Source organism: Dendropsophus ebraccatus, chromosome 4, assembly GCF_027789765.1.
Source record: "Dendropsophus ebraccatus isolate aDenEbr1 chromosome 4, aDenEbr1.pat, whole genome shotgun sequence".
In the NCBI taxonomy this organism is placed as follows: Eukaryota; Metazoa; Chordata; class Amphibia; order Anura; family Hylidae; genus Dendropsophus; species Dendropsophus ebraccatus.
The window spans coordinates 113837719-113865473 of NC_091457.1; the positions used below are offsets into that span (position 1 = coordinate 113837719).

The 27755-nt window shown below is 42.1% G+C and overlaps 1 protein-coding gene across 2 annotated transcripts; it reads left to right on the plus strand.

Moving 5' to 3' along the window:
* The first annotated feature begins 1928 nt into the window (after positions 1 to 1928).
* Positions 1929 to 26988, plus strand: IP6K2 (inositol hexakisphosphate kinase 2). Of its 2 annotated transcripts, XM_069966763.1 has the most exons (6): positions 1929 to 2019; positions 18900 to 19170; positions 21207 to 21435; positions 22191 to 22363; positions 23218 to 23393; positions 24672 to 26988. In XM_069966763.1, the coding sequence occupies exons 2-6, from the start codon at positions 18969 to 18971 to the stop codon at positions 25182 to 25184; spliced, it is 1293 nt and encodes a 430-aa protein (XP_069822864.1). In that variant the 5' UTR covers positions 1929 to 2019; positions 18900 to 18968; the 3' UTR covers positions 25185 to 26988. The 2 variants fall into 2 exon arrangements, with proteins under 2 accessions (XP_069822864.1, XP_069822863.1); XM_069966762.1 differs by lacking the exon at positions 1929 to 2019 and having other exon boundaries at positions 18722 to 19170.
* Positions 26989 to 27755: the final 767 nt, after the last annotated feature.

Below are 27755 nucleotides of genomic sequence, written 5' to 3' on the forward strand. Positions count from 1 at the left end.
TTAGCCGGCTCTGTATACCGCTGTCTGTATACATTACCTGTCTCCTTGCTGCATCGGGTCCCGGCTTCCTGCTCTGCCGCCCAGCCAATCAGTGTGTTGCCCAGCCGCAGCCACTGATTGGCTGGGCGGGAGAGCAGGAAGCCGGGACCCTGTGCAGCAAGGAGACAGGTAATGAATACAGACAGCGGGAGCCAGTTAAGGGGGCGTCTGAATTACATATTTGCAGCGGTCTGTATTCACAGGGACCTGCCAGGACCTTACCTCGTAGCGGATCTTGCTGCAAAACTCGCAGTGACATTTCTGCTGCGAGCCGTCCTGTGTGAACGTACCCATAAAAAGGACTGTACTCTACAGAAGAAATGGGAACTTTTTGCTCATTGAAGTTCCACAGACCACTGTATAGAAACTTTTCTTCAACATGGCTCCTGCTGTGTTACAAAAGATGCGTACGTGGTAACGATAATAATCCAAACCTTGCGGTCAATTTACATTTATGCACACAGTAAGGCTACATTCACACATCCGCCAGTGCTGTCCACAATGGTGGACCGCACTTTATGCCTCTGTGGTGGACAATTCACAGACAACTACATTCTAGATGGTGACATATGCTGCAGTTGCTGGTCCGTACTAGTACTAGGTCCCACTTGTTTCTGGCACTATTCACTGCCTATTCACAGATCCACAAATGTGGCACAATTAAATCAATGTTTTTAATTTGTCCGTAATTGCAGATCTGAACTTTTGCGGATCTTTGAATGAGGCTTAAGGGTATAAACCCACACACCGTATACGCAGCAAAAACGCAGCAAATACGCAGCAAATGTGATGGTGAAGATTTGATGCTGTGTTCAGTTACTTACATCTAATCTGCTGCGTATTCGCTGCGTATTTGCTGCGTATCGCAGCAGTAAATACGCTGTGTATATGGTGTGGGTTTATAAGGGTAAATTCAAACGTGACAGATTTCTGCTGCTCTCTTATTTGAATGAATGTGAATAAATCAGAGCCCCTGATGCAAAAGCCCCCCCCCCCCACCCCACACACACACACACACACACACACACACACACACAAAGGGAACTGACTGCAGCCGCAGAAATATCCATGACAGATCTGTAAATTAACCCTAAAGTGGTATCATGTGCCGCCATGAGAAGCTGTATCATTCCCCAGCAGCATTGCCTAAAGAGCAGAAAACCGTCAGATACTATCCGGGAAAGAGCGCCACAGCATTCCCGTAGGCTACGGGCTCCGCTTCTGACAACATTAACATGACTATAGCAATGTATTGAATGTTCCAGAAATATTTTCGGCTCCATCCCTTTAATTACCAATGAAAATAATTGTAATGGCCGCCAGACCAGGGGCAGAGTGATGAGTTTCTGTCCTACTGCTTTCCAGCTGTTGCAAAACTACACCTCTCATCAGGCTAGGTCACATGACCACAGGCCAGGCCACACGATCGGGAACAAATTTCCTCAACTATTCAAACCGCCTAAAACAAACCGTCTGTTGTCCCTAGCAACCATTTTACCGGATAAAGACTAAATTGGTTGCTATGGGTAACAAATAGTTTGATAACTGTGCCCCCACTGTGTCACAGGTTATGTCTGACAGGTTTTACTCTAATACAAAGACTGGTAGCACAAGATACGTGTGAGGCCTTGTCATGTCTTATCCTTCTTATTTGCTTTTCTTGCCTTTCACTTGACAGAAGAGGAAGTGACAGAAAGCAAACACAGAAGACACAGTCGCCCATGGTCTCTATACACTGCGCTCCCCGCACCCACCCCCTCACTCTCCGCTCTCTGAGGAGGATCTAGCACATTCTACCCTAGTAACCACCCGTTCCTTAGCAACAGAAACGGAACCTTAGCCAATCACCGAGCACCTCTTGTATCCGACCAATAGGAAGGAGGCTCTGCTCCAAGGCCCAGATGCCTACGCCGCCATTTTGATTCCGCTGAGACAAAAGAAAGGAGGCAGCTAAGAAGCCGGGATAAAGGTGACGCTGAGGTAAATACATACAGCTACATTCACCGTCCTGACTGACCACACTAGGCCTATGAATATGTCACCTTCAATACGGGAGGGTTGTAGGCGAGCGGGCGGGGGCGGGGTGCCGGAGGCGAGAGGTGACTAAGGGGAACCGGGTGTTGGGACATTTGGTTTCGTCTTAATGGCCAACCCGAGCCAGGCAGGCGATAGGCTTTCATTGATGTTGTACTACAAGTCACAGCATGCCATATAAGGTGCCTATGTTACATATAGTGGTAGAACCAGAAGGCTCAGCATACTGTATGACGTATAGCGGAAGGTCATATGACAGGAATATGACAGCTGACACTGCGTATCAGAGGTGCCCGTATAGAGTATAACAAAGCGGCATGTGTTATTGTGGAACTACAAGTCACAGCATGCCCATAGCTCTGGAGTGTTGGCTGTTATATTGGGGAATTATCCCTTACATGATATACTGGCACACTGGTACCCTGGGGGGGGAGCTCCTGTACTGATGTGGTGATACCCTGGGGGGAGCTCCTGTACTGATGTGGTGATACCCTGGGGGGAGCTCCTGTACTGATGTGCTAATACCCTGGGGGGAGCTCCTGTACTGATGTGCTAATACCCTGGGGGGAGCTCCTGTACTGATGTGGTGATACCCTGGGGGGAGCTCCTGTACTGATGTGGGTGATACCCTGGGGGGGGGGGCTCCTGTACTGATGTGGTGATACCCTGGGGGGGGGGGGGGCTCCTGTACTGATGTGGTGATACCCTGGGGGGGGGGGCTCCTGTACTGATGTGGTGATACCCTGGGGGGAGCTCCTGTACTGATACCCTGTGCCCTCCAGGATGTTGCAATCCAGTGCAGTCACTGATGTAATTCCTAGCAGAGCTCAACTTGTTGTATGACTTTTCCATTATGTCCATTCTATGGGGGACACAATAGCTGATTACTAGTAGCTGTATAAAACCAAAATAATTCTAGGTGAAAATAAAACAAAAATTGTACGATGTGAGTGCAGTCTTAGGCCAGTTCACACTGTGTAATATGGCTGCAGTTTTGCATCACCTGTTAGTTCAGTTGTGACAGCTGTCAGTTCAGGACCTTAGGACATGGGGCTGTAATAAATGAGGCTGTGTTATGTCTGACCTCAGAGAAGGGACAGTATGATGGCAAGGAACATTATGTCTGCTGAGTATGGTCTTACTGCTCCTCTGCAGCTTGTAAACCAGGAATAAGTTGCCTGTGGCCTAGGACTATACTGTATATGTAGCGTATCGGCATCATTAGCATTTCCTTATAGGGGGAGGCAATGTGCTGGGAATCTGTGGCATGTGATCGTTACATAACTCACATTAATTTCCTAGAAGAGAACCTAAATGCATCCAGCTTCTGCTATTGTGCTGGCTGCCTTAATGGTTGATTTGCTCTAAGTACTATTAAAATTTGGGGCCTCTCTGGGTGTTATAAAATGACAAGCAGGGCCAATTCTAGGAGCTGGTAAATTGGGCCCTTTTTCTGACAGGACCCTTTTAGGTCTTTGACCAGAATGCAAAGCATGTAAACCTTCACTGCTCCGAACTACCAATGACTTTACCATTTACCCCTTTACTACCACAGACTTACAAAGACATTGTCATGAACCACGTTATTGTTCAGACATTGTATCATGCAATTATTTAGAGATTGAATGTCAGTACTGACAGATTCACTTCAAGTATATAAAGTAATGTACATATGTATCTCTGTTCTGTTTAATAAATGTGTGTTTATATGTATGTGTTTGTATATATATATATATTTATATATGTAAAATGTGTATTTTTTTATAAATTTATACAAAAACTTCCCTGTTTACAAGTATTTTATAGCAGAAGCCACCATACTCCTGTCGTACAATGGCCCCTGAAGGACCTAGCAGTGTTCCCCAGCCTTTGGCTTAAAGGGGAACGCCACATAAGTAATATTAGCTTTCTATTAAAAGTACATTAAAAGTTATATAGATGTGTCTATATAATGTATTACCATATCTGTGTGGTTCTGTCACACTTGTAGCTGATAGAAATCCAGGAGGTGAAGAAAAATGACCTCTGTGCCAATCCACATTGTCTCCTGCTCCACCTGCTCTCCCACCTTAGGAGACAAATCTTCCATGCCTCTGTCTCACATTGTGTGTTTGCTGATGATGCAGACAGGGGGCAGGGTGTGATGTCACAGGAGGCTTGGCTGGATCTCCCAATCCCCTAACTGATTCACCATCTCTGACTGGCCAGAAGCAGGTGCAGCAAGGACTGTGACGAACAGCTGAGGGAAAGTATTGCATTCTGGGAACTGCCCAACCAGGAAATACAGAAACACAATACAGAACAAACCCCCCCAAAACAAATGGATTTTTGGTAGTGTCAAAACTGGGATAGATATGTAAGTAATGCGTTATGCTTCTGCAGAGGTGTAATTTTTTTAACCTCTACCTGGAGTTCCCCTTTAAAGTGAAGTTTTTTGGGTTTTTTTTTTTACCGTCGCTGCTCGACGCCTGCCCGGGGATCCCAGCGGTGCGGTCCTTTTTTTTGAAACGACACCAGTTTCCTGTGCTCAACGCCAGTATTTTCCCAAACACTGGCCCGGCTCAGAGCACAGGGGGCATGCCTGAAGCCCCCCAGTCTCACCATTTCTCCTTGCTTTCCATTGCTTTGGACTGGTGCTCGCGAAAAGACCGATGTCAAACATGGGAACTGGGCTGCGTTTCAAAAAAGGACCACGGCACCAGGATCCCCACACCAGAGCCGAGTGGCTAAGATAAAGAAAAAAATAAGCAATGTACCTGATGGTACATTTGCCTTAAAGCGAATGTACTATTATGAATTGTGAATTTTTTCCTCATACCTTCTCTATCAGAATGCTCTATGTACTAAAGGCAAGTCTGGTGCCATCAGTGTAACAATATCCCCTCACCTCGCAAAAAATTACGCCTGCAGCTGGAAAGCCACAGGTTAGGGAAAATGCAGTAGATGATCAGTCTACATAAGGATTTTGATGTAGATTTCACCGCAAGTTTCACTCTTCTACATTGGACTGTGAGAGATTGACATGATGCCCACCTAAAATAGTTCTGCAGTATTGGTACAATCTTGAATCCCATGCCTGGTGTAATGTGAATTCACTCTTAATTGGTCTGGCTCTATGAATATGGAGGTGCCTGGTGCATATTTTCCCTTCATATTTCTGTGACTGGTTCTGATGAAGTTGTGAACAGTGTCTTGGTGCCTACAAAACTTCTATCTCTGTAAAAGAAGGTACGGACTCCGATCAATAATACGTATACTTTTTTTTGGAGAAGATTCATTATGAATATTGGAATTCTTCTAGTATTGTTACATTATGGATAAATTACCTTGGCTTCATGTTGTCCTCACTTGAAGCCAATATTATGGGAACATGTCATGGTTCCATGTTCCCGTCAAGTTTGAGATTTACCCTTTCCTGGGAGCCGTGTCCTCCGAGAGTGATAATTGCCTGTTCTGTCCGTGTTGCGATATGTATCCAAGGCTTTATATCCCATGCCAAATGTCCATAATGGAAACGCATTTCGCCATGACCTGTCCTAACCCCATGTCTGTCCTGGATGCCTGGCTCCTGGATAAACACTGAACAGAGATCGGACCTGCCATGTATGCTCCTAACTAGAGAATATTAATCGCTACTCCGTAGCGCCATCAATCTAGATCATGTTTTCTACAGCTTTACCTGTGGCTATAAATGTCCTAGGCAGCTGTTACATAATGTGGCACTGCTGGGAAGTGAAAACACTGTTTTCTGCAGCATTGTGTGCAGTATTAACTTATCCAAGGCTGTCATGGTACAGAACATACATTGTTATATAAGGAGCCCTGTGGTGTCCCGATAATCACTTCTGCGTTCAGGCATTATGAATGACGTCAGTGTGTACAGCACAGTGTCTGATGTCAATATGAATCCAGTGAAGCTGCAAGTCCTGATGGGCAAATAGAGCGATTTTTTTTTTTTTTTTCTTTTCTTTTCTTTTTTTAAATATAGGATATTTAATGTTTGAGGTTTCCTGTGTGTGTTGGTTATACACATCTCTGCTGACCACTTCTTCCAACAAGCTTAGCTGCAGGTTGAGTGCAGTGTCCTCACTAAACTGCGCACCTGTTTAGGCAGTATATTTGTACCTGTCATTTGCAACTGATGCTGTAACCGGATTGTAAGAGCTTGTTGGCCCTGTATTGCTTGAGAGTTGGTACTAAACTATTAATATACCTCTAGCAATGAGTGACTGTTATTCATATAAATGTAATTTCCCTTGTACACAGTTATTACACAAGGCTAGTACTAACAGCCTGCTGCGATTTAGGACACATATAAAATGGTGTTGGATGCGTAGGTTCTTCAAAGATCTTTCCATATATGATCACTTTCTTGTGCTTCTGCCTTTGCACTTTGTCATCTCATGTATCATGGAGAGCAAGGGTGTTTGGTTGGCAAAAAAAGACTGCCGAAGTCTATGGTTAGAGGTTTACACACTTTCTTTTTGTAGCCCTACTAATAAATTTTTACTGTTGAGCTAGAACTGCAGTTCGAAGCAATGTACTCGGGGTACAGTCTCATGGGCAGCTGGGAGACTTTACCAGTGATGCCACAGTTTTAATGGCAAGATCCAGCAACCATTGTGTGTGTTAACGTTCAGTAGAGTTGTCTGTGGTCGTGGAACCGTAATCACAATTGATTTATATTGGGCTATTCACACAGTCCGTTTTAATTTTGATCTGTAATCCGTTCTGTAAAAAAAAAAAAAAAAAAAAGTACAGACCTGAAAAAACTCTGAACATGTGAATGAGGCCTAACTTAAAGGGGTTTTCTGGCAGTCAGCATATTTTAATATATTGCTGCTGGTGCATATAAAACAAAAAACATGCTATCCTTACCTGTCCGTGCTCCCTCTGTGACCTCCTCTGATGTTGCCAGTGTCCCCTGCTGACTGCAGAGCCTCCATTTCTGAGACAAACTGGTCTTGGGAGTGACAGCCTGCTAAGCCAATTACTGGCAGCGGGGCTGTCCTGTCTCATTCAGTGATTGGCTGCGTGGGCTTTCGCTCCCAAGACAAGTTTGTGTCTGCAGTCACTGGGGTACACCAAGGAAGCACGGACAGGTAAGGATAACATGTTTATTGTTATATATGCACCAGCAGCAATATATTAAAAAAGGCTGACCAACGGACAACCCCCTTTAAAGTGAATGTCAGCTGCAATTTACATTCCAAACGGCTGACATTGTAAGGGTATCTTTCACATATTCATCTGTGCTTCCCAAAAGTAGAAAAATCCTTTTGTCTTCCAGTTCCAAGATGTCAGAGAGGTTTTCCTAAGCTCCTGATCTTCTGCAAGCTGGAATCGCCCTCTTTCTCCCTCCCGTACCTGACCCTGCTTGATTGACAGCTGCAAGCTAAGCTCCAAGCAGGCTCAGGGATGGGGGTGGTGAAGAGAGCTTCAGCTTGCAGCAGATCACAACCTATGTTAAACCTCTCTTACTCCTGACACTGGTGCATAAAATGTTTTTTTACATTCTGGAAGAAGCGAAGATGGATATATAAAAGGTAACATGTTTCTCCTTGACCTATCAACTATCTAAATGTGTCAGCAGTTTTATTAGTTAAAATCAACCAGGAAGTCTGTGTAGCCCTAGGCCCTCTACTTAAAGCTACGTAAGTGTTATTTAATTTTTTTTGCAAATATCAATAGTCTAGTGATTTTAAGATTATCTGTAATCTGTCTTTATTACAGAGGAGCAAAGTGAAGACAGGTTTGCTGAGTCTATTATAACCTATGGAGAGGGCAAGGGCTGAGGGGGAAAATTGAGCAGGAAGGGTAGAGAACCAGCTCTGCTGTTTGCAGACTGTCTGGGCACATAAAACGCTAGATTTACAGGTTAGCAAAGTCATTGCTTATCTGGGATCTTGGTGAGAGCAGATTGCAGGGTGTTGTGATTTGCAGGGCTGTTTGTCTCCTCATCCCCTTGGCCCCTCCCCCCTTCTTCAGGGGGGTGGAAAACAGGTTTTTGAGTACAGAAGGAAACTCTTTTGCTTAATAAAACAAAAATTTCTTGACTTCCTTTCTTATTTCTTTGTCCACATTAGTTTGCAAAAATACACCTGCATCTATAGACTTAAGGGGACATTCACAGATTCTGTGCACGGTCCGTATATATGGACGATGTGCTGCAGAATGGAGTGCAGAGCTCCCAGCGTCATCATTCATGATAATGTCAGGAGCTCCAAGTCAGTTTAAATCTTCACGCTTCTGTACTCAGCCACACAGCTGTGCCAGTACTGTAGCATGAAAATCTAAACTGATTCGGAGCTCCTGACATCATATAAATCATAATACCTGGAGTTTTGTTGTTCCGGTCTGTAAGACATGTTCTGTGTATGGACCATAATAACAGAACTTGTGAGTGCTCCAAGGTCTGTAGACTGCCTTAGACATGACTGGCTTTCAGTCTTCGTCTTGGCTTGTCAGTAGTGCCGAATATAGTAAGGAGCACTGCTGCTGTTTCCCAGAGGCCTCACATGGCATTGCTTCTATGATGAGGGCTGCTTTGGATGGTGGGGAGGGGTTGACATTTAGTGATGTTTTCTGGGACTTTAATATTGATGACTTGTCCTTAGGATAGGCCATCAGTATCAAACTGGTGGCGGCCTGTCTCCCAGCACCCACACTGGTCTGCTGACTGGTCAAAGTGCTCTGGCATGTACTGTGTGCTCTTCAGTGTTCACTGAGCACAACACAGTACACTTTCTGGTACTGACTTTTCCTGTTACTTCAGCTTGGTCCCATTCAAGTAAATGGGACTGAGCTGTCATACCGGATAGAACTACTGCAAAATGTACAGTGCTGTGCCTGGTAAACATTTAAAGGGGCTGACAATGGAGGACTGTGCTTTCCTCAGTTAGTTGATTGTGGGGTGCCCTGACTTGAAACCTTACAATCTTAAGGATTGGCTATGAAAAGTCTTGAGTACCATACCTCCTATGGACAGATATGTTATTGATTTGTTACTGTTGACAAAACTGCACAGAAAGTCTACGATTCTTACTGAAACAGCCACCGAAGAGGTCCCTGGTTTCCTGTTTCTAATCTGTTGAAGTCTTCAGTGCACCATCAAAGAGAACTGCTAATCTGTGTCTGGTGGACTGTCTTCTTACTGTCTTCTCTTACTTTACTTCCTGTCAAAGGAAGACACGTGACAAATTGTATTCTCCAGCTTTGTGTAACTGGGGAGCACAGCCAGAGCAGCGTTCATATCATTGGTTTCTATAGACAACCCCAGTTCACACACATCTCCCTTGGCTGATAGTACTGGAGCTTTGCAGAGATGTCTGTCGCATCTTGTTTCCATAATTGCTGTACAAGTAATAGGCATTCCAGCAACAGATTGCTCCTTATCCTGCCAGGTGTCTTACAGCAAGATACTGTATAAAAGACAAAACAAACAATAAAACATTAATAGACTGCTCAGGTAGCACGTGTCCACACGTGGCAAATCTTGAGCAGAAATTGACACCCTATCCACACTGCATAATAATGAAGGCAGTGGACATTTTCCTGCTGTAAATTTCCCTTTGCCAGTACTATCAGGAACAAGGAGAAACTGCTCTACCTGGTGACTGCCCAGAATAGGTGAATTACTACAGCACGTCTTCCTGGATCTCTGCCTACAATTGAATTTCCCGTTCTGGGTGGAGGTGCCGTTTATGTTTTTGTAGTTGCTTGTTTTTAGTGTTCACAGTAAATAATAGTGATGGTGTTTTTACATGACACATGGCTTCTGTGTTGGTCAGATCCTAATTGCTGTATTTAGTGTTCTCTTAAGTAGGTCAATAAACATGCAAATAACCCAGTAATGATGTCAAACAACAGGGCAAGGTCATGGACAGCTCTTCACAGATTTAATACTGTACATTTTAAGGCCACAAGTATATGGGTAAGGCCTATCTGGTGATCTATTGGGTGTATTTTTTATTTTAGCTGCACTGCACTACTTAGATTATTGACACACATAGAAAACACAACATTGAAGTGTTGTTTACTTGCAAAATAATGCAGACATTATCAATCGGATCGAAAGTTTTGCCAGTTTGCATCATGGCTGTAGCATGGCCTAAGCGTGTCTGACATGGAATTATCTTATTACTGTATGAGAACACACTCCACAAGAAGTGTGAGGACAGCCTGGACACAATTAGAACTACTAATAATATGATCATATGGGATGTCCCCAACATGTTGGAAAATAAGCTGCAATTGGGCCTGTTTAAAAAGAAAAAAAAAAAATATTTTCAGTGTTTTAGGATTAGTGTCATACCACACTCACTGCGAATGGCAGAGAAATCCTATTCATTGTTTTACAGAGAGCGATACTGAGGTAATCCGGTCTCAGTGAATTTCTATTTTGAGCTTTCTTGCCTTGGTCTATGTTACACTGTGTCCCTGCTGCTTTCAGAGCCTCCTCCATACGTATAGATGTCATCCTAGCGCTAAGTATGTAGCAGTTAGAATTTTGTCTGTGTTATATGGATAGCAGCCTAATCCTGTACTGAAAGTAGATGCTAATTTTAAAGATGAGCAAGTAGAACATCAAAAGGCATCATTCAACAAATGTAAAATAAGATGTATAGATTTCCATATTATTTAACAATCTCAAATTTTGTCCTAGGCTGCTCCAGGTATTTAAAGGTTTATTCTTTACCACATTGGGTCAGACTTACTATTGCAAATGTGTCTTTATGCTGCTACAGTGTGCATCTAAAAAAAAAAAAAGCGCTTATGTGAATCATGCCACTTTTGTATCTTGCTTGGCAAGGGGGTGTGGCAAAAGAAAAATGGGTGTGGTTTGTGTGCAACAACATGTGCCAAAAATGTGGTACAACAATTTGGAGTACAGTAAGGCTGGGTTCACACTGAGGTTTTGTGATCCGTTCAACGTATCTGTTAAAAAAAGCATCCGTTTTAAACAGTTTTTTTTTTTGTTTTTTTTTAATGGAAGTCAATGAAAAAACATGTTTTTTGTTTTGTTTTTTTTTCATAAAACTTATACATGAACCCTTAGGTGACCCTGGACGTACCCGTACGTCCAGGGCCGCCTCCATGCAATCAGAGCGGGGCCGCGGCTATTAGCGGGCACGGTTCGATCGCTGTGCCCGCTAATACAGTAATCGGATGCAGCTATCAAAGTTGTCAAAGCTGTCAAAGTCCCTGGTGTCTAGTGGGGAGTCCCGGAGGAGTGATCCACACATCTTACCCCGTCCGGCGTCAGCGGCGTAATGGCGCTGATCCCGGCTCGGCACTCGATTGCTTACGGCTGCAGCATAGATCTGTATGAGAGATCAGTGTACTTATACTTGAAGTCCCTCATGGGGGCTTCTAGTATAAGTGTAAAAATAAAAGTGTTGTTTTTAATAATAAGCCCCCTCCCCTAATAAAAGTTTGAATCGCCCCCCTTTTCCCATGTTATAAATATAAATAAATAAACATGTTTGGTGTCGCCGTATGCGTAATCGCCCAAACTATTAATCACATTCCTGATCTCGCACGGTAAATGACGTAAGCGCAGAAAAATCCCAAAGTGCAAAATTGTGCATTTTTGGTCGCATCAAGTCCAGAAAAATTGTAATAAAAAGCGATCAAAAAGTCGTATATGTGCAATCAAGGAACCGACAGAAAGAAAACTTCATGGCACAAAAAATGACACCTCACAGCCCCATAGACCAAAGTATAAAAGTGCTATAAGCCTGGGAATGGAGCGATTTTAAGGAACATATATTTGTTAACAATGGTTTGAATTTTTTACAGGCCATCAGATACAATGAAAGTTATATATCGTTGTATATCGTTGTAATCATAACAACTTGAGGAACATATATAAGAAGTCAGTTTTACCCCAGGGCGAATGGCGTAAAAACGGAAAAAAAAAACAAATAAAAGAAATGCTGTTTTTTCCAATTTCACCACACTTTGAATTTTTTTCTGGTTTCGCAGTGTACTTTATGAAAAAAATTCAGCCTGTCATTGCAAAGTACAATTATTGGCACCAAAAATAAGGGTTCATGTGGGTTTCTAGGTGAAAAAATGCAAGTGCTATGGCCTTTTAAGCACAAGGAGGGAAAAACAAAAACACAAAAATTGAAATTGGCCCGGTCCTCTAAGGGTAAAACGGATTGCAAAAATGCAGTGTGAACCCAGCCTAAGCAAACTAATAGCTGATCTTGACCTGGGGATGTTTAGTTTTTGCCCATTAACAATAAAAAAAATTGCAAACGAGTGTGTGTAGGCACTATATCTGTATGAAGGAGACAAGGATTGGATTTTAGCATAGCATATCCATTGCTCTTCTGGGAAATAAGTGGTACAAGTGGAGATTTGTGCAGCTGGGTGCACCTAGAACACTTGACCACTAGAAGTTTTCTAAGATGAGTAGCACTCTTTATCACTTCCCTTATGTCAGCATGGTTGATGAACAGCCCACTCAGTCACTGGCTGAGTGGGCAATCCATCAGCCGGGTCAGGCGTTTTCCAACCAAGTCTGGGTTTGGGGGGGGATGATGCCTTCCTCTGGGGGTCCCAGAGCCTGTGAACAGGTGCTTTGCGGGCACAGGGAATGGTAAGTAATGATTCATTGTTATGTTCCCTCCACCTCTGCTGGACTTCTCCTTTAAAGGGGTTATCCAGCACTACAAAAACATGGCCACTTTTCCCCCTACTGTTGTCTCCAGTTCAGGTGCGGTTTGCAATTAGGCTCCATTTACTTCAATGGAACTGAGTTTCAAAACCCCACCCAAACTGGAGACAACAGTAGGGGGAAAGTGGCCATGGATAACCCCTTTAACTAGACAAGGTGTGCAGTGCTCTTAATAGTTTGCCCCAGATTCTCTAGGCCACAGCATTCAAGAGTCGTAAACTCCTGTGCTCTTTTTTGTTGCAAATCAATTAACCTGAACGGGGAGTGAGTTTAATGCATATTTAAATACTGTGAGTTGTTCCCAAACTATGAAGTGGTAAGAGGTAATTTCTATAGATCCATCCTTTCCTTTCCTTACTCTTATTTAGTTCAGGTCTGCTTTATGATTGTCATTTGTAATCTGAGGTGGACTGGTTGTTGGAACACATTGACTACCACTATCTGTCACTACTGAAATGCTGGATTGGCACCGTGCTGACAGCATCTTGGCAGGGGTCAAACCATGTCATCCCCTTTCTCCAGGCTGTGTAACATTGGATTTCTTTTACAAAAAATAAGTGTAAGAACTGTCCTGAAGTAGTAGGCCAAGCTTTAGTAGACCACAGCCCTTGTGACTACTGTATATTCTGCTTTTAAGATGATGCAATCACTAGGTAACTAATCCTGTTACATGCTTATTACTGGATTTATGGGAATTTAGATGATTGATAGTGTGAGGATTTGCATGGTGTTTTTGTAGACTTAACATTGAGTTCAGTACTTTTTTAGCATTTCTAGATGTCTTTAACTGAGCAGAGTTGTGTTTGGTAGCTGATAAGGTATCTAGTCTGGTGTCTTAAAGGAAAAGTCCAGCAAAAATTTTTATTATAGTATTGTATTGCCCCCAAAAGTTATACAAATCCCCAATATACACTTATTACGGGAAATGCACATAAAGTGCTTCTTTCTCTGCACTTACTACTGCATCAAGGCTTCACTTCCTGGATAACATGGTGATGTCACGACCCGACTCCCAGAGCTGTGCGGGCTGTGGCTGCTGGAGAGGGTGATAGCAGGGGGATGCTCAGTAGTCGGGTCGTGACATCATCATTTTATCCAGGAAGTGAAGCCTTGATGCAGTAGTAAGTGCAGGGGAAAAAAAAAAACTTTATAAGCATTTCCTGTAATAAGTGTATAGTGGTGATTTGTATAACCTTTGGGGAGGGGGGGGGGGCAATTACAATACAATACTTTAATAAAAAAATTTGCCGGACTTTATTATTAATAATTATTTAGCATTGTAGTTCCACCTTTTGTAGCTAAATGGATGTAGTTGCATTTCATTTTATGTAGCTCTCAGGCGGCCTATCGGGCGACTGTTAAATAGGTTTAGCTTGCCGTGATACAATGTTGGTGTTAAAATTCTAGAATGTCCTATATAACTTTCTGCATCTACAGGTTTTCTCACATCGGTGTCACAGGGGATAGCTGTATGTTGTTCATTGTAGGAAACGGCTCTTGTAATGACACAGATCGTTCAATCCCAAGAGAGATGATTGCATTACTGCACGGTAAAAACTGGTCATGACATCTCAGTATCCTAGCAGCCGGAGCAGAAAACACGGGCAGCAGAAAGCTGATCCATATGGGAATAAGTCTGTGCTTGGATTTGTTGCTGAAATATTTATTTTTCAGTAACATAGGGCTAAATGATTCTTGGTTTTAGATTTTGACCTTCATTTCTCGGGTTAGAACTGTAAAACTTACTGTAGTGTTTTGGTTTTTTGGTTATTTTAAATGTGGTTGAGAGAGGCCCTGTACAGTTTGACAGATCTATGCTGTCTGTGGTGAGTGGTCACTTTCTGACCACACGGCACATTAGCAGAAGTTTTGAAGAAAAGGATGGTGGCAGTAGAGTGGGACAGGTAACTTTTAAAGAAGTCAGGCGTCTTTTTTTTTTTTTTTTTTTTTTTTGGGGGGGGGGGGGGGCGCTTATATGGCAGGGGCACGGGGGAAAATAGCAAAGGGTACTAACTCCCCTCTCCTCGCACCTCTTTAGCACCAGATTGTCGCTCTGGGACTTCTTGCGCTACAAATGTCACGACTTGGCTGATGGACTGGCCACTCAGCCAGTCAGTGACGAGACGCTGCTGCAGTCATTGATTGGTCGAGCGGCCAGTCCATCAGCCGGGATGAGCATTTTCCCCCCGAGTTGTGACGTGACTGGACTAGAGGACTAGTTGCTATGTTTGCCCCAGCCGGCTGTTAGATTTCAGCCAGGGCCAGACTTTTCCTTTGAGTTCCCCGCAGCCCATAGCATCTTTACCTATGCAGACAACCCTTTGATAGCACCCCACAGAGACTATAATTGTACCATATTCATGATAATGACAGAATGGAATGGGCCTGTTGTGTCACAGTGAAACTATTATGTCACAATGACGTCACAGCACTGTTTATCTTTTCATGGGGGTTTGAAATTGAAGGGCAGCAGACCTGTCTTGTAGCAAAGTTGTATAACTTTGTAATGTGTGTTATTCTGTGAATAATTTTTTACCGCTGCACTACCCCTTTAACCATGTGGTCCTCGTGCCTTAGCTATAGCTAACAAATATATAAACATTTTTGCCTTGAGAACATACATTACACTGGCTAAGACTATTGAAGGAATTACTGTGTACCAGTTATCGGTTATACAAGTCTGATTCAATACATTATATAAATAAGTATTGTTAGTAAGCACTGAAAAAGCTGGGAACACAGAATGACTTATGCATAAAGCTTCTAATATGCAGAGCCTCCTTACATATGTACCAGTAATGGTTAAAGCAAAAGTGTACGACATAAAGATGTCACAGGGCATGTCAAAGGTTTTGATGGGTGGGGGTCTGTTAGGGGGCCATCTTTTCCATGGCTCTCCCAGTGTTTGCTACAAAGAATGATACCTTTTAGATCAGTGATGTCAAACAGGCATAATTGGGGGTGTAGTTCTGCTGGAGGGCTGCAGGTTTGACACCTGAGTTTTAAATGAATAGAGGATTAGTCCATTGCTGTCTTGTGAGTCTATTGAATCGAAATTCTGTATGGCAGGTTTTACATGTGCTGATGTTACATGATGATCTAGCTGTTATTTAGCTCCCAGATGGCCACAAATGAAAAGCAGATGTGTCTGAATTGGTCTGTTACATGGCCTTATAATCCGGCCTCCTTTGGATGATGTTGATCTCCTTGCAGTCTCGATGTGAAGCAGAATTGTTTATTTGTGGCAGCCAAGTTCTCCCTCTTCCATACAGACTCTTTCTGACACTGGGAGCCTTCCAGATACGCATCTTGGGTTTTGTCATGGTGTTTTGTACAGAATATCCCTAGAAATGATCCCTGGCATGGGAAGACGTATGTTCTGTAGCCAAGGCTGTTTTCAATAGATGTGTCTTACTGGTAAGTGGTCCCCAATCTGTGAAGAAAGTGTAACAGCTGAAGGATGTCCTGGCATGGTGGACATTGTATTTAACAAGAGCTCAAAAGTCACAGATCAAGAAGATGCTTCATGTCAGAGATATACTAGATAAATAACCAAATATTATAGTGTATTGCATCATTGATTCACAGAATATACTGCAGTTATGTTTAACCACCGAATGCTTCTTGGTATTGAGCAAACTCCAATGACAATGTAGCCTAGAAATTTGTTGTTGGTGCCCAGCTTTCTGTTGATGTGTGTACAAGTTCTTGTTACTTCCTATAGTGATTTGAATGGCTGTTATTGTGTTTTATCCGGTTTATAAATAAAACCTACAAATGGATAATAGACGTAAAGGCTCCCCCATGCACATTAGTAAAAAAGTTGTCCAACCCTCCCCTGATAGATTATGTTGGGGGGAGAGAAGGATCAGGCAAGTTGAATTTCAGCAGATAAGCAGTTTAACCCTCCCCTAAGAACACATGGGTACTTAGCCATGATGAATGTTTCTGTGTATGGAGGGAGCGGGAGGTAGGGGTCTTATGGTGGCCAACGTAAGGCACTGTTGATATCTAATAGATCATTTTCTTTTTTCTGCCCTGTCATAGAAGCTGAACAATAATAAAAATAATGGCACCAATGACTTTATGTAGGTGTTCCAGTTACTTGCATTATTTTATATTGTGCTGAATCCACTATGAAAATTAAAAAAGTGTGTGTGTATCTATCTATCTATTTACATTTGCCTACTCCTCTCCCTCGAGGATCCCTCTATGATAGTCCCCCAATTACTGCTCCTCTTCTGGTACAGGCTTGTCTCGCCAGTGGCAGCACGCTTTGCCAATCACTGAGTTTATTGGAGTCTCATCTCAGTCAGTGATTGGCTGAACATGCTGTCATTGCCAAGACAAATCCATCTCTGAAGCAGGAAGATGAGCAGTGTCTCAGCGAATAAGGTAGCAGAGAATGTATGGATTTTCATAACAGATCCAGCACGATCTAAATTAATGCAAGTGGCTAGCATTTTAATGGATAAAATAACGCTGCATGCTCCGCTAACTTGTCAGCATTTTGGCAGTGTTTGTGATGGGGGTGCCTTGCAGAACCCCCGCTATAACCATGAGACCGCTATCGCTGGGTGTCAGTCTGCATGTGTCTGAAGCAAAAAGCCTTGTTAAAATCCCTTGTTGATCTTGTTCATATTGCACAATTAGTGTTAGGAGAGGCGGCTATAAGATTGTTTCCATCCTCAATTATGTGAGGTTTATTGGACAGACACAGAAGAGGGTGCCAGGAAGTCCCTAAAGTGCCACGTCATCCTGAGTTGCCTACTGAGCTCATGTAAGAATCACTGGGTGTGTTCCTCGCAGATCCTTGTGTGGTCTGGTCCCTATAATGTGTCCTGAATTCTCCTTTCATTGGAATTAAAGTTTTACATTTTTCTACATATATTTTTTTAATTTAATGTTTTGTCTTCATATCCGCAGTATATGCACACCCACCTGTACAGACTGTTACCTTTTTACTGATTTTCAAAATGGTGAGGCATCAAAAGGAAGATCAGAAAATTGTAGCTATAACAAAATTCTATAATGCCAGAATATCCCTTTTAAGATGCAGCATGTGGAGGAAACAAATGTAATGGAAATGATTGGCAAATAAACTAAGATCCCTTCGCTTTCCCATGTTGTTTTAGAGGGAAAAATGGACGTAATGTGAGAGTTAAACAAATGAGTAAACAAAGGTGTGTTGGGAGGATGGTGGAAGGGTTTATCTAAATGTAGCATTGAGCGCCCTCTAGTGTCTGAAAGGTGTAAGCACATGTGTGCTCTGTTGTGTGGTATTCATCCTATTACATATTTTCATGTTACATATAATCTGCTAGTGAACACAAGGTTTTTTTTTTTTTTTCAATCTACCAACAAAGTACGTGCTTGGCCAAATCTCAGGTCGGAGCTGAATCACCCAGATTTCCATGATTTTTTATATGATAACATTGTGTACTCTGTGTAGTGCTAATTGATGCTTTTGTACTCACATGTCTGAGGCAGGGCAGAAACGTGTATAACATCTCGCAGTCCTCTTACAAAATGCTGCAATGTGTAGCTATGTGAACATTGGAGAATCTGCCAGGGCATGCTGGGATTTGTAGTTGTCAATAACAGAGATTGGAAATTGCTGCTCAAAATGGTTTCCTGTAAACGCCTATATATCTAATGTATATCCTAATTTGAATGAGGGGTTGATGGGTATGATTGTTACATGGCAATTGTTTAGCTTCACTCTCCGTATGTGGCTTTAGCTGCTGTTCTCAGCTGTATGGTATCAATATTTTGTGGCTCAGAAAGACAAAAACAGCTGAGAGCAGCAGCAGCAGTAGTAGCGTTGTTACTTCACCTTCTTTTGTCTCTCTAGCCTGTCTTCTGGGATACGCCCAGATACATTTTTGATTGGCTTAGACGTCCCTGCGGGAGGAGTTAACCAGCTTGTTTTTCATCTCCTGTGTGACATCACTCTATTTGTCTCCATGCTATAAGCTTGAGAGCTCAGTTAAGGTTTTTGCCTGACGGAGAAGAGACGCTGTGGATTATACATTCTCCTGAAAAAAGCCATGGAAAGATATTTTTAATACATGCATGGACAGAGTCTTACCCTGGTCTAACAGAAGGGATCTTTGTTTCTTTGCTTTTGCTTTAACAGAGACCGGGTAAGCCATCTTAAAGGACAGATCTGTACAAGCCGTTGTGCATTCTCTAATGTGCAGTAACGATGAGCCCTGCATTCGGAGCTATGGAAGTGGAGCACTATGCAAAGGGAGTTCTGCTCGAGCCTTTTTTACACCAGGTTGGGGGACACTCTTGTGTCCTTCGCTTTAACGACAAGACCATCTGTAAGCCCCTCATTCAAAGGGAGCACCTGTTCTATGAAACACTCCCTGCTGACATCAGAAAATTTACACCTCAGTATAAAGGTAAGTCCTAGCTGCTTTGTGGGGGGGTGCTGCCATCTTGGGTCTTGTACAAATGTCATCATGATCTGTTTACCCTAAAGCTCTTCTTCTTCAGAAGCAGTTTTTGGAATTATTATTTTTTTTTTCACATATTTTGATGTTGTCAGGGACAGGCTGTGAGGCGGGTGTCGGAGATCACCATTGGGTCTCTTGGCTGGCTAAAAAGCATTAGAGTTTAGACAAGCTGTGCTTGTGGCCTTAAGTCTCCCTTAGACTCCTGTAGGTAAGTGGAAAATGAGAAGACCAGTGTTTAAAGCTACCTGGTACAGTACAGACTTTGATTTTTGTTTTTGCCTTTTTTTTCCTCTACTATTTTTCTCTTCTCTCTTCCTAAACTTTTCCTTTTATTGCGGAACTAGAAGTTGGTTTAAATTTTTTGGTTAATTAAAATCTCTTGAGATGTTGGGGGAAAAACGCAGGATAAGTACAAGAAACAAATGTGCACAGACTGCTTCCTATATATTCCGGGAGCTTTCCCTTTCAGAGGAAATGGAACTTTATTTTTGGATTAAAGGGTTGCGTTAAACACTGGAATGAGTCACCTGAAATATGTGAGTGGAAATCCCGGTTCTCAAGGGCATCACATTCCTGAATCAATATTCTTTGTTCTTAAGTCATTTGGTTTGACTGCAAGTGAAAGGTGATTCATAGACATAGGATGGCTTATAGAATAATCCGTCAGTGTCTTGCTGCCGTGGCTGTCTGCCATGTGGTCTCATACACTACAGGTAAACAAAGGTGTTGTGTGGTAACGGAGAATTATCGATGTAAGGTAGGGGATTGTTTAAGAAAGCAAAAGACCTGTCTGTAAAATGTTATGTTCCATCCTATGAGCTGTGTTTTGTTCTGTTTATTTTTTTGTTTTGTTTTGTTCTGCTTCTGTTTGGTTTTTTTTTTTTTCCTTTTGGTGTTCTAGTTTTTAATGTGGTGGAGGGTGGGCAAACAGCCATGGTCGATACGCATTGACTGCACGTGGAGATAAAGCCGGAGGCTGTTTGCTAGCTCGCTTCTCCCTTTTACCCTTTTAGTGTCCTTCCATATTTTTTTGTGCTTGAAAGCAAAGACTGTCCAATCCTGTGCTGCTCTTCCTCCTGAGCTCCTGTAAATGTCCCAGGTCCATCTTCCACTCTCCCCCCTGCTGCTCCGGGGAAGCTGGGCAATGTCTCTAGGAAAAAAGGGACAGTTCAGGACTTTGAGGACTTTTTATGGCACGCCTGGAAATCGGCTGAATCATTGCTAAAGACTCTTTTAAGTTATCAGTGCATTAGAGACTTTGATATGAGCAGAGAACAGAAAGTGCTTTTAAAGAGTTCACCACGAAGAATTACATTTGCTTTGTTTCACATGTTTGCTTCTTAACTAGTGTTAATGCAAATTAAGCAAATGGCTTAAATAACCTTTGAAGCCAGGGAGCTGAACAGAAGCACTTCAAGTAGCGTCCTCTGTAATATGTCTGCTTTGCTTTCTTTTTTTTATTTATTTTATTTTGCTATGCTTGCTCATCTCCTAATCAGTTCCCTTGAACCCCTTCCTTGATAGTTTTACAATATTGAATGCTTTTTGCATAATGGAAACCCGTTTGGTGTTTCATTGCCAAGATGTAAATAGGATTTGTTTTACATCTTCATTTTTCTCAATTGCAATCAATAAAGAATATTTATTTCAATAAATATTGTCCTAAATTGAAATGGTCTCCTGTTATTTTTTTGTCAGTGTTGTGTTTTGCTCCAGTGAATCTAAACGGCTTCATAAAGCAATGTGTCTTGATACGTATATTCTATGCCTTGTTTCTATGTCAGGTGTTTCTATGTTTAGCTGTTTCGATATTTGTTAGGTTGGCAGATGAGATTTGGCCTGTTGCAGGATATATGCTAAGGATTGGGTAAGATATAAATATATATATATATACAAAACAGATCTTGATGTCACCCTGTGTTACCTTGTGTTTTGCCTTCCACATCTTGTCTCTAAATGGGCCTTCCTCTCTACCTCTGCAGGTGTGGTATCTGTAAGCTTTGAAGAAGATGAAGACGGAAATCTGTGCCTAATTGCCTATCCTTTAAACCGGGACCAAGACAACCTGGAAAATGTCGACTTCATGTCAGACTGCAGCGAGGCAAAAAGTAAACTGCTCAGGTGGTCTAACAAGAAAGGTCTTCTCTTGGAGAACGATAACCTCACCAAGGAAAGGGTCCGACAACATAGGAAAGAAGAGAAAATCAAAAGGTGAGGTTCTGAATTTTTTTTTTTAAGTATGAAGAGATGTGTCCCCAAGCAGTGTGTCAGAAACATCAGAATAAGGTTTTTTTTGTTCTTTTAATACTTTTATCAGCTGTTCAGTTGTGTCATCTTTGACAAAATCGCCATTTAGGAGAGTCTCCAATTAAAATTATCTTGCCAATTTAAAATAGAAACGTCCTCAGAGGGAGTTTCCATCTACTTTGTACTTAGATCTGTTTTTATTGTAAAAAGACATGGAGACCTGAATAACATAATTCTGTGTCAATCCAGTCTGCCATGGGACCCACACTTTGTAGTTATATACAACTGTGCTCCATATCCTCCTGAGCAATCTGAATGTATTGCAGAAAGATTCACATTTAGGGTGGGTTCACACTACGGAATTCTCGCGGATAAGCTCAGCGGAATTCCACAGTATGTCCGCGCTCACGGCCGCGTGCCTTTCCACCGGCTCCATAGACACTATTCTATGGGCCGGCATATTCCGCTATCCGCTGAAAGAAGTGACATGTCACTTCTTTCGGCGGATAGCAGAATACACCGGGCTATAGAATGGTGTCTATGGAGCCGGCAGAAAGGCGCGCATTATCCGCGAGAATTCCGCAGTGTGAACCCACCCTTATACACCTCTAATTACTCAGCTGACAGTATATTAGCAAATCTCCTGTTCTCTGCATCTAAGTTTCTGTTTCTGTTCATTTGCATTGTTAACCTTCAACTGCATTTTCTTTTCCTTTTAGCCACAAACTAGAAGAAGAATTTGAATGGTTAAAGAAATCAGAAGTTTTGTACTATAGTGTGGAGAAGAAAGGAAATGTCAGTTCACAATTTAAGCACAACCCATGGAGTATGAAATGCCACCAGCAACAGCTCCAGCGTATGAAGGAAAATTCAAAACACAGGAACCAATACAGTATCCTTTCCTACCAGTGCCTATATGCTGCATTGCTAGATAGCTCAAGCGCTTTAACCTCCCCCTCGGTTGTGATGGGAGGGGGGGGGGGCGGACATAGGGTTGCATGTCAAATTCTCTTTTCTAATGTTGGTCAGTGTTGTAGAGGAACTTGTGAAGTTAGGTAAAGCTTAGAGATTACTGCAACTTTTGATGCAGCTGGCATCACAGAGCCTGATACACATAGGCTTAGTGAACTATACAGATGTGTCCAGCATGTTGCCTTAATCATGCCTCTTTTTAACTGTAAACTAACAGAACAGTGTTGATAAAAAGGTCTGAATTTCCCTGTAGGCTCCTGACTTGCTAACAACTCTTTATGGGTGCTTTGACAACTTCTAGACAACCCAGGCTTAGAATTGCTGTGTGTGTGGGGGTCACGTTCCTGAATATATACCAATGAACAGGTGATGTGTTGCACGTAGCAGAGGTCGCCTCCCTTTAGCAAAGGTGACACCGCAGTCAGTTTAATCTCTGCTTATCATATCTTAGGAAGTCTGGTGATTAGACATGTACTAGGAAGTGAAAGCGGATTAACTAAATGCCTAGCATCACTTCAAGTGCTCATCTTGCTCTCTGAATAGAGAAGGTTTTAGTTTCTCCTTAATATACCCTTCACACCCGAGATACATTAGGTAAAATAAAAAATAAAAAAGTGGCTTGGGTTCTGTCTGGTGATGCCCATCATCCAGTAACATTACACTACCAGCTTGTCTTCCTAGATTGATGAATTCTCGCCCTTTAATGGTCATTATTTAAGTTTGTTTCTTGTATTAATTGGAACTTTTACATGGATGCTTTCCTTAACTAGTCAGAATTTATTTTATTGGAAAACCTGACGTGTCGGTATCAAGTACCATGCGTTCTGGATCTAAAGATGGGAACACGGCAACATGGTGATGATGCATCAGAGGAAAAGAAAGCCAATCAAATACAGAAGTGTCAGCAAAGCACATCTGCGATTATTGGGGTCCGGGTGTGTGGTATGCAGGTGAGGTTTTAATGTTATGGCTTATGCTCCAAACCAGGGTTGTCAAATTTGGCGGCCCTCGCTCTGTTGCAAAACTAAAATTCCCATCATACCCAGACAGCCAAAGCTTTGCCTGTCCAAGCATGATATTAATTGTAGTTTTGCAACAGCTGGAGGGCCACCAGTTTGACATCTGTGCGCTAAACCAATGAACACATCAGAAATGACCAGCTTTGTTTATAGGTCATAAAGAGTCAATGTGTTTATGTAGTAGTGTGAAATAATTGATTAGAGCTCAGTTTATTGGCGAGGATTTTAAAACTAATTAGCGTTTGTTCCGGGTGAATGGTGTCCGGCAAACGACAAGAGTCTTGATTAAATCCCTCGCTCATTTTGTTTCAGATTTTAATTTAACTGTTATGAGTATCCACAGTATTCTTAAGCTGCATAATGTACTCATTTTACTTGGTCCCTCCCCCTAATCACAAGTACAATAACATTCTATATAGCTCCCTTTAGCATCTGTGCATTATTAGGCCATGTTCACATGGCATATAGGACCGGCCGTTTGGGGGATGATCTTTCCGGCCTGAGTGTTTTGATGCAGGCGCATCAGCCCGTGCTCGCATCAGAACTCCTCACAGCACACAATGAAGCGTGCGGCCGGAGCCGCTCGCTTCATTGTGTGAACTGACAGAGCATTCAGTGAATTGCGGCCGCAGAAAACTCACTTGTCAGTTGTTTGTGGCGCCCTATGGGATCCCGTCTGGAGAGTATACACATAGCATACGCTCCGGCCGGGATTCTATAGAAAAGCATGCGGCGTTCCTAGGCGTTCAAAGTACGGCCGTTGTTGCAATCGGTTGCAATTTTACGCTGTGTGAACATAGCCTTACACAGCCTTTGAGTTTGTTGTGCATTAAAGGTATGATAGCCTGGGTTATTTAATGTCATCATCACCTATATTTTTTAATTTTCTATGTTTTATGTATTACCCTTTATGTTACTTCATTTTTAGTCCTTTTTATTAGGTATCATACATGACTTATGATGGTAATGATTACAATTACAACCAGGTTGTTTCCTTTAAGGGTTGACATTAGGACAGGAAGACCACTGCTATTTGAAGCTATTTAACTTCTGTAATATCTGAATCACTTCTTTTACACAGAAACAGAAGTGCTTTCTCTGCAATATATAGATGTAGTTTCAGCTTCCACTCAGATGCAACTTTTGTTTTGGTTATGTGTATGCACCCTCACAGCATTTTTCCTCAAAGTTTAATTTCTCTCTTTGCAGGTCTACCAAACAGGCACTGGGCAACTCATGTTCATGAACAAATACCACGGCAGGAAACTCTCAGTCCAGGGCTTTAAAGAAGCACTTTATCAGTTCTTTCACAATGGGAAAAACTTGCGTCGGGAACTGATTGACCCTGTAATCAAAAAACTGACAGAACTTAAAATGGTTTTAGAAAAGCAGGAGTCATATCGCTTTTATTCCAGTTCACTGCTTATTATTTACGATGGGAAAGAATTACCAGAGGTTCCCATGGACTCTGACTCAGAAGACTTAGGGGATCTGTCCGAGGAGTCTTCGGATGAATCAGCCGGAGCCTATGCCTACAAACCTTCCAGCAACAAACACACAGCCAGCACTGTAGACGTCCGCATGATAGACTTTGCACACACAACCTGCAAGTTTTACAGGGAAGATAGTGTGGTACACGAAGGTGAGGACACGGGATACATTTTTGGACTCCAGAATTTAATAGCTATTATTAAAGAAATAAGAGATGACAGCAGCGAATAAAGGCGATGTAAAACCAGATTTGTACGAAGCACTAGAATAACTATGTCTATTCCAAAATGATGACCACTTTGTGGTGGTTGAAATCATTACAGAATACGATGGGCCTCGCCTGTCAGAAGACTTGTTCTATAAAACAGAGAGGGCATTTACTAAGCTGTGCTGGACAGAGCACTGAATAATATTGTTATACTTATTTATTTTGAATATTTCGGAAACATTCCATGTTTGATTCAGATACCTCTGTTACACCAGTGTGTATGTTTGTGTTCCTCCTCTCCCCCTCTCCTTTTTTTTTTTTTTGGCATAATGTACGCCAAACAACCATGGAAATCATATGGACTGTATTCCATGCGCTGGTGCTTGGAGAAGCTTGGCCCTCTGTTACATACAATTATTGCCTGAACTACAACTGTCATACCATAATATTCATGACTAAGTATGGGATAGAAAAAAACAAAAACAAATGCTACTGTAAAAAAAAAAAAAAAAAGTTATGCTCTATTGGATCCCATTGCCTGGCGTAGCATTGCAATGTAATATTTCTATTTATGAGGCTCCAGCCTTGGTTACAATAGCAGTGGAATATTATAGTGGATGATGTAATTTCATGAACATATGTGCCTTTTATCACACAAACACACGACTATAAAATGCCAACTGCTATCCGCAAAGGGTCCGTTACAGTGTGTATTGAATGGGGCCGTTCATTGAATTAGAAGCCTTGATTTTACCACAAAATGCGTTCCATGTCATTTGCACTTTTTTTTTGCTTCTCTGAAGATATCATTAAACCAAATATTCTATTTTGTGATATGTGTCTGTTAAGGGGAACAACAGAAAATATTAAAGAAAAAAAAAGCAAAGACTTGCTTTGTCTCAGTAGAACGGGTACCTGTTAAGCATTGATGCTTGGAATGGAAAACAAATGGTATTTTTCCAGTTTTATGTGAGATCCTGTTAGTTCCTGCAGAATTGCTTTTTTATATGTACAGTTACGGTAAGGATTGGTTTGATTTATAGATTGTTTATCAGCACTTTGCTCTGGTTGACCTGCAGGAGTTTCAGATGTAGGAGGTTGTTCCTTCCTGTTCACTGTCTAGTTTCCATAGATGGGTTATAGATAGCAATAATGTACGTCATGACCATCAGATATTCCAGCTTTGTGCATTGGGTTTGCAGCCAGCATTCTCCTAGTAATAGATCTCTTTGGTGTAGATCTCAGATGCTGTTGGTTTACTGCCATGTCCATAAGCCAGCTGTATACTGACTGCTAAAGAGATTTGGTTCAAATGAACTGTGCACTAGGAGCTCAGTGAGGTTATGTAGAGTTCATTAGAAAACCTTAGTCAGTGTCCACCAACCTGTAGCTCTCCAGCTGTTGCAAAACTACAACTCTCAGCATGTCCTGACATCTTTTCTTAGTCTAGACACACTGGGTGTTGCAACAGCTGGAGCCTCACAGGTTAGGGAATGCTGACCTATGGTCGCTCATGACCATGCCATCATAGGCATTCATTCTGCTGGGCAGACTGACATTGAAGAGAATGCACTTATACGATTGTGTACAACACCAGGGCACAGTATTGTATTGCTGATTCCCTTAATACTTAACCGATTCTATCGGACACACTTGTCAATAATTATTTTACCATAAAAATGGCCTCCTCTGCTGTGTCTAGGAGAATGATGCTGCTGTACCATTACTACAACCCATCACCGTGTCAAGCAATGAGCAATGAATGCATTTCTTTTCTTTTTCTTTTGTTCCTAAAATAATAAATAAAATATATTCTATGACTTGTTACTCTTGTAAGGGCTCCTTTTTTCTGCTATAGAAGAATTTAGTACCCAATGGGAAATAAAAGGGTAATCCTAAACTGTGACTATAGAGTGAGAAAGGCCTTCAATAGTGTCACAATTTACAGAAGATTGTTGCTTCCATGACTGTCAATGAAAAATTCTGTGGCTATTAAAACTTTGTTCTTGAGTTGCCAAAGCTGGCCATTCACACTGACTTACAGGTATTCTTCCACCTCCTTATACCTGTACGGTCAGGTAGACTGCCAAGAAAATTAGACCTTGTATTTCTTCCAACACTTGCTGGTTGACAAGCCATTATATAGTTGGTCTCCAGGCAGTGGCTGTCCAGCTGTTCTGAGGCTGTGACGCCCGGCATACTGTCAGGGCACTCTTGATGTAGTTTCACAACTGCTGGAAAGCCACAGAATGAAGACTACTGATCTGCGGTCTTCCCAGATCAAGAATAATGTCGCAGGAGAGTCTTTTCTAAATTCTATTTTTACACACTATCCATTTAAGGTAATGTCACTAACACAGGAGCCTTATGCAAGATTACAATACCCACTCCAATGTCTGGAGACGGGCACTTTTCATCAGTTTTAACCACTATACGGTGATGTAGGCAGTGCCTCTACCACCCTGGCAACATCCTGTCATTACAGCCCTATTGAGTTTCAGTATAAAAAGATTAAAGGGATACTCCCTTATAAACATGTTGCAGAATCATATAACATTACTTACCTGTCTGCCCAGTTCTGAAACCACTAAAAT

Excerpts from the sequence above, each read along its gene's own strand:
- IP6K2 (XM_069966763.1), top strand. The coding sequence starts at position 18,969 with ATGAGCCCTGCATTCGGAGCTATGGAAGTGGAGCACTATGCAAAGGGA. Across the intron at positions 21,436-22,190 it reads AAAGAAGAGAAAATCAAAAG|CCACAAACTAGAAGAAGAAT; the intron begins GTGAGGTTCTGA and ends TTTTCCTTTTAG. Across the intron at positions 23,394-24,671 it reads TCCGGGTGTGTGGTATGCAG|GTCTACCAAACAGGCACTGG; the intron begins GTGAGGTTTTAA and ends CTCTCTTTGCAG.